Source organism: Pediculus humanus, genomic scaffold, assembly GCF_000006295.1.
Source record: "Pediculus humanus corporis 1103172107613 genomic scaffold, whole genome shotgun sequence".
Classification (NCBI taxonomy): Eukaryota; Metazoa; Arthropoda; class Insecta; order Psocodea; family Pediculidae; genus Pediculus; species Pediculus humanus.
The window spans coordinates 402,661-411,984 of record NW_002987227.1 but is presented as its reverse complement, the minus strand read 5'-3'; the positions used below and the strand labels follow the sequence as shown (position 1 = coordinate 411,984).

Sequence of the window (9,324 nt, the reverse complement as noted above, 5' to 3'; positions counted from 1 at the left end):
CGGGTTATTTATCGTTAAATATTGGTAAATGTTTTAAAACAGCGGATATGACGTCATTTAATAATAAAAAAATAAAGAAAAAAAATTTTAAATTAAAGAAAAAAAAAAAAAATTTAATATTAAAATCGATTAATCATCGAGAAAACAAAGGTAAAAATAATTTTTTTTTTATGAAAAAAAAAACCGGAAATGATAATAATATTAATAATAATAATTAACGGTGATGGTGGTAAATTTTTACAGATAAAAATAAAATTGATAAAAAATTAGTAAAAGCATTTTATCCGATTGGAAATTTAATCGGGAATAATAAAAGAAAATTAATTCATCGTCATTGGAAACGTTGTTGCAGAAAAACAGCAGAAGAAGAAGATGAAGAAGAAGAAGACGGAAGTAAAAAAAATAACAAAAAACTCGATAATAAAACTTTGATCAACGCTCTTTGTTTTGTAGAAAAAAAATTTTTTCGTAATTATATCGGGGAATTGATAAGGAAAAATACCGGATGTGATTTAAATGAATTACAAAAGATATCCGTCGAAGCTGTCGGTGACACGCCTCTCAACACTTCAGGTATATACAGTCCCTCTCCCTTTCCCTTTCCCTCCAATTAACGACGTTAAACTTTATGGATAAAAATTCCAGGAATGACGTCGGAATCACTCATGGAAGAAAACATATATAGAAAAGACGATGGAGACATTGAAGTTGATTTACAAATTGATCTTACGTTAAACGATTTAGAAAAAATATTGCGGGGAAGGCATAAAAGATTGCGCAGACGACGACACAAATGTAAAATAAAAAGGGGAAAAAAATTTTATCCAGTTTATCTCTCAAATGTGGGTTAATAACAAGTTTTTTTTTAAAAAATTTGATTAAAGTTAATCGCCTCAATATAAATAAATAAATAAAATGTCATCAAGTTCTTATTAATGTTTAGAGGTAATAAAATTAACATTTTTTTTAAATAAATAATTTTATTTAATAAACTTTTAGTTTTGTTTATTTATTTATTTATTTATTTATATACTCCATAAATTCTCCATCTTTAAAAAAAAATATCTTTTTAATAATAAAGATAATAAACCATAGAGTACTCATATATTAATTTAAAAAATAGTTATCGTTATTATTTAATAATAATAATAAAAAAACGATATTTAAACGTTGGAAAAAAGTGGGTGTGCGTGTGCGTGTGCGTGTTTTGACCTGTACGCACGTTTGTATAAAATATATATAGGTCGTAGGATAAAAAAAAAAATCAATAGATGCTGACAGACTCAGATGAATGAAAATCTTTCTTTCTTTACCTTCTTCCGTTCTTTATTATACATACATAAAATTTTTTACGTTTAATAAGATTTTATTTATTTATTTATTTATAATTGGATTTTTTTAGATAATGATGATTTTATATTAATAATAATAATAATAATAATAAAATTGAGTATTAAACATGTGGAAAAATTCAGAAAAAACAGAAAGGAATTCATTATCCGATGATAATTTACAAGATCAAGCACTTCCGCTTCCAATACAAATTTTTTTATGGCGTCAAATCAGGTATCATACCTTTTCTCTTTTTCTATTTAATAAAATAAATAAATAAATAAATTATTATTATTATTTTTCAGTCCTTTTATAAGGCCGAAATTAGGAAAATTACACGAAGCATCATGCATGGTAAGTCACACGATATCTTTCCCTTATTATTATTATTTTTGTAAATAATAGGAGTTGTACATAAATCGAATTTTAAAAAAATTATGTAAATACTACTTAATGTACATAATAATAATAATGATGATAATAATTGACAAGTAGATGTATGTAAATAAAATTTTTTTTTTTTTTTGCTTTCGTTGTATAAATCAAATCCGAAAATAGTTTTGCCAACAAGCACCCGGACATCATGTGAGTAAATAATAATTAATTGCTTACTTAATTAATTAATTAATTAGTTTAATTAGTTATTAAATAAATACCCGATGAAATAATTTCGGTTATTAATTTAAATAAATAATTTTTTTTTTGCTCTCTTATTTTGTCGGAAAATAGGAATTGAAAGAGGCTTGTAAGGTAATTTAAATTAAGTTTTTTTTTTTAACGAACGAGCCTTAAAGAGCCTTAAGGTTAAAATTTTCCTTTTTTTTCGGACAGTCATTTGAAAAAATTTTAGTACAAAATATTCAATATGGTTTATCTCCCAGTTTGACGGATGCTGTGTCTTCTGTACCGAGATGGAGGCTCATTCAAGCAGCTTTTCCACATGTCATGCATTGCACGGCAACTCTACTACAAAATCGGTGGGTTAATTTTTTTTTAAACTCTAACTCTAAACATCTATTAATATTATTATTATTATTATTATTAGCAAAGATACAAACATGCAAAATTTAGGAGCAACCGAATCTAAAATGTTATACACTTTACATTGGATTCTGTTGACTGCTGCCGAAGAATGTGCTGATGCCGATCACGAAAATGGTATTTTTCAATCTTCCCCGTTTTATTATTTATTTTCGATACCTGCGATTACGGTAAATTTTTTTTTTCGTTTACAATGAAAAAAAAATTTGATTTTTAACATATTTATGCGTTTGTTTGTTTGTAGTTATTCATTTATTTATTTGCTCCGATTTATCATCATTTAAAAGAATCTGATTTTCAAACTTATCGATTAGAAAACGGATTAAAAATGTGGCAGGCACTTTGGGATTATAAACATCCGGATATACCTTGTTTTACGGCTCACGTAAAACCAAAACCTAGAATGTTATCAAATAAATCAATGAAAGGAAATCATTTTCAATTTGGTGATGTTTTTATGGGAAGTGAGTCATTTTTTATCTCTTTTTTTTCCCTTTTTTTTAAAATATAAAATTTAAAATTTAAACTTACCCCATGAAAAAGGACAACAGAGCACGGATGATGGTCTCATCTACGGCGAAAGTCCACAAAGTCAAAGTGCGAGCGCTTCTTTTTCTTCCGAACAATTTTCTGGAACTCCAGCACAAATTCACGTTCGCGTGGAACCTATAAAAATAACAGAAGAAGAGGTACGATTAGAAAAAAAAATTATCTGGAAAAAAAAAAAAAAATTAAAATTGACGCGATAATTTATTTTAGGGTAATTGGGTTTCTTCTCCAAAAGATACCGTTTTTCCGGAAACAATACCAGAAGAAAGTTCTAGCACGGAAGAAGAACACGTGGTAAGTAAACGAATTAAACGTGGAAAAATAAAAAAAATTTTGTTGTTGTTATTAATTAATAAAAATTTTAAATTAATTTTAAAGGTTATTTTTCGTTTACCGTCACTGACGGAATCTGATGGAATTGAAAAATCCGGATCATTTTACACGGTATTATTTATTATGTTTAACTTATGAAAATTAAATATTTTTCCGGGAAAATCTTTAATATAAAATATTTTTTAAAAAAAATTTTTTAACAGGCCGATCCGAGTATATTTCATTTATCAATGAGTAAAAGTGTCAGTTCGAAATCAGCTCTGATGATTGAACAAGTAACTGCTCTTTCCGGTTCCGATATAAAACAAGGAAAAAATAAAATCACGATGCAAAAAATGGGGTAAATATTATAAATTTTGATATATTGTTTAAGGTACAAATTTTTAAATGTAAATATTTTTAATTAATTAGTTCATCGACCGATAAGGAGTCGGTATCCAGCAAAGGTCAACAAGGTAGCCTATCTAAACTTCATAATAACGTATCATTGCATTATTCTGACGTACACGCAGCCACCTTTCTAGATGTTGCTGTCTTAAGATGTTTATTTATATCTCAGTGGCCTGAGGAGGGAGTTTATTGGGCTTTGCAATTTTATTATCATAGGTGAACTATTAAAAAAAAACATTTAAAAAAAATAATCATAAAATCATAATAATAATAATAATTATTAATTAAATAGGCTGAGAGAAATATCAGAAGAAACAAACATTCAACAACTACCTAGAAAACGTAGCAATTCATTACCAATTCCAAAAATCGAAGTTTCTTTTTATCAGAGTCCGGAATTGAGAAAAAAAGATACAAATAAAGATTTTATAGAAGTGCCTGAAGTAAAAGATGTTTCTCGATTGGCAGGTAAAACGCCTACGCCTTTGCAAAAGGAAAATTTTTTTAGCAACCTGAATGATTGATTGATTGTTTCATTTAGAATCACCTTATTTTAATTGGAAACAAGGAGATGATTCTGTTTCTCATGCGAGAAGAGCAAGTGAAAAATGTACATCTAAAAAAAAAATGAAAATGGCGGATTTAAGAGCTTTTGTTGAAACAAAATTACTTTCAAAATCTGAAAAAACTCTTGAAAAAATCGGATCCGAAGAACCCAAAGCATTTTTGTTGCAGCAGGTTCATTTTTAATTTTTCTTTTTCCCCGAAATAAAATTTAACCGTTGATAATTATTATTATTATTATTTAGGATTACCATCATAGTTTAGACATCGGAGAAGATCATTTATCTCGTCCTTCTTCTGCTTTGGCAAAAATTTTCGAACACAGGCCCGATTTTAAACCTTTGGCTCTTGGAACGTTAGTGAAAGGGAAAAGTATGCCCAGCCTCAGGTAAGTTTAATCGAATAAATTAAGATTTTAATAAGAAATTATTAATGTATTAAATATTAAATTAATGTCAGGTACATAGGAGATCACGATAAACATGGTAAATCGGGAAAAATTTTAGAGGGTCATTCTCACACCATAACCAATCCAATAATTACCGTAACGGAACATACTCCAACTCCATCTCCAGATTTTCTCAAACGTCAGGTACAAAATATTATTATTATTATTATTAATTATATCAAAAAAATATACCTCTTATTTATTTTTTAATGTTTTTATTAAAAAAAGTTATCAGCTGAAAGTCAAACGGATGAAAACAGTTTACAAAGCAGACAACAAATATTTTCACAAGAACGTAAACACAGTCTGACAAGATCACAAACTGATTCAAACATAACTTATGCTTGCGATGATTTTATAGAAGCTCCTGGTGCTTCATATTATGTGACAAAAGAAGGAGATATTGATATTCAAGTCGTACTTAAGGTACGTTCAAAACTGATTCTATTCCACCCGCACCACATTCTAAATTTTCTTTATTTTAAATTTAGGCAGTCCACTTTGCAGCTTTACGAGACAACATGTGTTGCACCCTCAGAGTATGCGAAGTTATATTTAACCTATTAGAGTTATTGATAGACATGGGAGTGTTAAAACAAAATCCAAATTTGAGCGAATTAAGTATTTTTGGTAATAAAAATAATTTTGGAAAAACGGATAAAGAATCGTGTAACAGTTCGGAACATGAAGAAATAAGAGAAGAAATATCCGTTGTTAAAAATCCGGAGGAAAAACATTATACTTCTCACGAATTTATACTCAATACTGTTTTAAGGTGAGTTTTCCAGTTTTTTTTTTTTTAAAAAAACCGGAAAATTTCATGAAAAATTTTTTAGCGTTTATAAACATCTTGGATGTCCTCACGGTTGCGGTGACGGTCAAAGAGGTCCTCCAGCAGATTTTTTAAGATCTCAGGGACAAACAATATTAACAAAACTCCAGAGATTCAATTCGAAAAAATTTACAAAATTTTTAAGAAATTACGTTCGTAATCAGAGTCTAACGGAAATAATCGAATTTTTTCATTCTTATGTTGGTTTCTGCGTCGATCCGAGTTCTTTACTTTCCCCTCTAAGTGAGTATTTTTAAAATGAAACATAAAAACATAAAATGTTTTTGTTATCCTCCCATTAAAACCCCAAACTTTTTGTTTTCTTAAGCATTTGCAATTTATTATTATTATTATTTTTTTTTTTGATGTGTGAATGTTACAAAAAAAAAAAAAAATCAATTATTATATTCATATGATGAGATGTGTAAATGTCCATCTTTTCATTTATAGTTTCGATCCTAATTTTTTTTAGGAATGAATCATCTGTGGTTGTTAGCGAGGAAAGCTGGTCAAATTTATGGTAGGATTGTCTCACTCATTTGCCGTCAATTTTTATTTATTTTATTTATTTATTTATTTTTTATTAATTTTTTAAAACTATTCACTTGAAATTAACAACACGCTGTGCACCAAAAAATTATTATTATTTTTTTTTTTCATTTTCTTTCGCTAAGTATCGTATTATATATCTCCTCTTATAGTTTGTTTCGAAAAAAAACTCAAAATAATAATGATAATCGAATAATAGAAAAAATTTCAACAGAGAAAAACACATCGATTTAAATTAATTCTACATAATTAATCTCTCATTTCATAATTATTATTATTATTAATCGTGATTTTTATTTAATTAAAAGTCACGATTAATAAATAATAATAATAATAAATAAATATAATTGAATCGATGTTTTTTTATATAAAAAAAAGAAAAAAGAAAATTGTGTGTTGAGATGAATATTTATATTGGGCTTGAATAAGTTTTTCTTTCTTTGTCCGTAGTTTGCCTTTTTTTAATTTTTCTTATCTTTTCTATACAAAATCACACTTGGCTCCTTCACTACATTATTATTATTATTATTTTATAAACAAAAAAAATTTGTTTAAATAATTAATAGCCAAGTGAAGTAGGTAGAGAGCTATGGTCTGCATGAGTAGTAGTTAAAGGTCTTTTTCTTTTTTTTTTTTTTTTTTTAATGATAGAAGCAGACCCGTCATTTTTTTTTTTTTATCGTTTTTAGATTTAGCCAGCATATTTTTTTTTAAATTCGAAATTTTTTAAATTTAAAAAAAAAAAAATTTAATGAAAAATATTAAAAAAGAAAAAAAAATTGTCGAATGTTTCAACAGATCAGAAAAGAAGTTCAAGCAAAAGTCCAGAAGTAATAACTCAAGGATATTCGACAAATTTTGGTGCTGGTCTCAAAGGTGGAGGATCACGTGGGGTAGAAGGACAAATTATGACGAGCGTGTTTAAAACTTTGGTTTCAAGATTGGTTAAATCGTTAAAGGAACTTAAAACTCAGGAAAATATGGTGAGTTGAAATTTGTTTTATCATTGTCAAAAGGAGTGCCAACAATTCATCCGAATTTGATTGATTGATTGATTGATTTTTTCAGCCTTTATACTGTGATATAAGACAACTTATGACGTATATAAAAGAAGCTCACGGTGGAGTTTTCAGAAGGGTTGCTTTAAGCGGATTAATTGATTCCGCGAGTAGATTTAATAAAAAACCAAATAATATTCAAACTGCAAGAGTTTTAAGGCACGTTAGTCCAACCGATGTTGAAGATCAAACAGATGGACCCGGAAGTTCATTTTATCTCGATGAAAAGGGTCAAAAAAAATTAATATTTAAAAAGAAAAGCACGTCGTCTGCATGTGCAGTTAGTACTCAACTGTTTTTCTTTTTGATTGATTGGAAAATTTCAAATTTCAAATGAAATAATATTTTTTTTAGGGAGTTTTAGAAGCAGAAGGATCTGAAGAAGGATGTAAAAGTCAAAGTCCTTTGGGTAATGCTAAAAAAAAACATCAAGCGATTCTTACTCCGAGGCAAAGTGAAAAAAATTTGAGCATTTCGGAAATAAGTAAAACATTGAAAGGAGAAAAAAATACTAAATTCATACCGAAAATAGGAAATTTAGGTACGTCTTTAAAATATTGTCTGTCATTTATTATTTAAAATGAAAAATTAAAAATTTAAAAAATTTTAGTGAGTTGGTTTAAAAAAGAACATGGGAAATCAGAATCTGCAGACAGCCATGATGACAACGAAACAATTCACGATGGCGGCACTTTACCAAGAGATCAAACGCTTCATTATAATCTTATGGGTAAAAGTTCATCAAAAGGCAGTTCGGGGTAAGATGAAAAATTTTCAAAAACTCCCTTTATTTTTTTTCCCCCTAGAAATTCATGTATTTTTTATTATATTATTTTTAGGGATCTTAAACAGGCTTTGCAAAAAACAAGAAAACGCGTCGAAGATCAATTGAAAAGAAATTTCGGTTTTAGAAAAGGAAAAAGAAAAGATGGAAGCATTGAAGACACATCGGGAGCCTGTAAGTATATATAAATCCACATAATAATAATACTGAAAATATTTTAATTAATTAATTAATTAATTTTATAGACTTGAGCAGAAAAAGTTCTCTCGATTATGGTGATTCTTCTCGAGAAGCTGATTTTATAATTTTTCGAGAGCGAAAACTCGTCCCACTTCTTCCAGTACTCAATGGTATGATGCGATTTTCGTTTCTTCTCGAAACGTGTCAACCTGGTTCCGTACCTGATCAGCATTTATTGGCTGCTATTTTAGATTTGGTAAGAATCCCCATGATAATAATTTCCTTATTTTAACCTTGACCATTAATGCAACATATAAAATATAATTTATATATAGCCTCATGCGCCAATCGTTGCAAAAGCTGCTTTTTTGTTGGAATGTGCCTTTTTTGTACACAATTGTAACAAAGGCCAGTGGCCGACATGGATGAAATTAAACTTTCCAATATTTAGACCCTCGATGCCTAATCAAGCAAGAGTACCGACTTCAGGTATGAGGCGCACACATATTCTTCAAAGATCTTCAGGAAAATTATTTTACCAATGGGCCGAGGTATTTTTAATCAACTAAAAACTCTCAAAATTTTTCATCGCTAGAAGTCTCTTTATAATTTTAAAAAAAAACGATTTTCAGGCCGTAAGTGGAAGGTTGGAACAAATGCTTCAAAAAGATAGATTACTCATTCCTGATGTGGTTTCAATGGTTACCGAAGAAAGTCGTCAAAAAGAATTATTAATTGAAGACGAAGAGGAAGATTTCTTAGATGAAGGTAAGGTAGAAGAAGAAGAAGAAGAAGGTGGTGAGACGCAAAAGGAGTTAATCATTTATTTAAAAATTTTATTTTTACAAGCCAGCGTCAATTTATACGGAAATGAATGTCCGATCGCTTTGAGAATGATAGCTTGCATACTTTTACTTGAAATCACCGCATTTTTACGTGAAACTTATCAAGCACTACCTAAATCAAGAACTTCTGGTAAAGATCGTCCACCACCTTGGGAACGAATGTATAGCAAAGAAGCCAACAGACGTTGGAGTATGGCCTTGTCCAGTATGGGACACTCACAAACTTCTGCTCAAAGCCTTCAAAGTATTGCTTGCGATAAAGACACAGCAGGTCAAGCAGAAAGAAAAATTAGTTTTGTGTTACATGAACCCGACAATGAATCGGAAGGCAGTAGTAATACAACAGTTACCATTCAGGTGATTCTCATTCATAATTTGACTGAAAAAATAATTAAAACGCTGTTTGTTCGAAAATATTT

At 28.8% G+C, this 9,324-nt stretch overlaps 2 protein-coding genes across 2 annotated transcripts in view; both read left to right on the top strand.

The window, feature by feature from the left end:
- Positions 1-851, top strand: part of Phum_PHUM244890 (golgin IMH1, putative) — a gene marked incomplete at both ends in the record, with an annotated part of 4,368 nt that extends 3,517 nt beyond the window's left edge. The window contains 2 exons of the mRNA XM_002426217.1: positions 454-573; positions 646-851. Coding sequence (XP_002426262.1) covers positions 454-573; positions 646-851 — 326 coding nt within the window. The remainder of the gene's footprint in view (positions 1-453; positions 574-645) is intronic.
- A 608-nt stretch (positions 852-1,459) lies between these two features.
- The window catches only part of Phum_PHUM244880 (uncharacterized protein), a gene marked incomplete at both ends in the record, with an annotated part of 15,954 nt that continues 8,089 nt past the window's right edge, over positions 1,460-9,324 (top strand). Inside the window, 25 exons of the mRNA XM_002426216.1 lie at positions 1,460-1,566; positions 1,638-1,686; positions 2,164-2,309; positions 2,378-2,543; positions 2,618-2,837; positions 2,917-3,062; positions 3,133-3,216; positions 3,459-3,595; positions 3,667-3,861; positions 3,938-4,113; positions 4,187-4,383; positions 4,455-4,597; positions 4,669-4,801; positions 4,886-5,083; positions 5,149-5,432; positions 5,494-5,732; positions 6,837-7,021; positions 7,107-7,376; positions 7,451-7,637; positions 7,707-7,854; positions 7,936-8,054; positions 8,126-8,316; positions 8,396-8,611; positions 8,693-8,828; positions 8,910-9,262. Of these exons, the coding sequence (XP_002426261.1) occupies positions 1,460-1,566; positions 1,638-1,686; positions 2,164-2,309; positions 2,378-2,543; positions 2,618-2,837; positions 2,917-3,062; positions 3,133-3,216; positions 3,459-3,595; positions 3,667-3,861; positions 3,938-4,113; positions 4,187-4,383; positions 4,455-4,597; positions 4,669-4,801; positions 4,886-5,083; positions 5,149-5,432; positions 5,494-5,732; positions 6,837-7,021; positions 7,107-7,376; positions 7,451-7,637; positions 7,707-7,854; positions 7,936-8,054; positions 8,126-8,316; positions 8,396-8,611; positions 8,693-8,828; positions 8,910-9,262 (4,425 nt within the window). The remainder of the gene's footprint in view (positions 1,567-1,637; positions 1,687-2,163; positions 2,310-2,377; positions 2,544-2,617; positions 2,838-2,916; positions 3,063-3,132; positions 3,217-3,458; positions 3,596-3,666; positions 3,862-3,937; positions 4,114-4,186; positions 4,384-4,454; positions 4,598-4,668; positions 4,802-4,885; positions 5,084-5,148; positions 5,433-5,493; positions 5,733-6,836; positions 7,022-7,106; positions 7,377-7,450; positions 7,638-7,706; positions 7,855-7,935; positions 8,055-8,125; positions 8,317-8,395; positions 8,612-8,692; positions 8,829-8,909; positions 9,263-9,324) is intronic.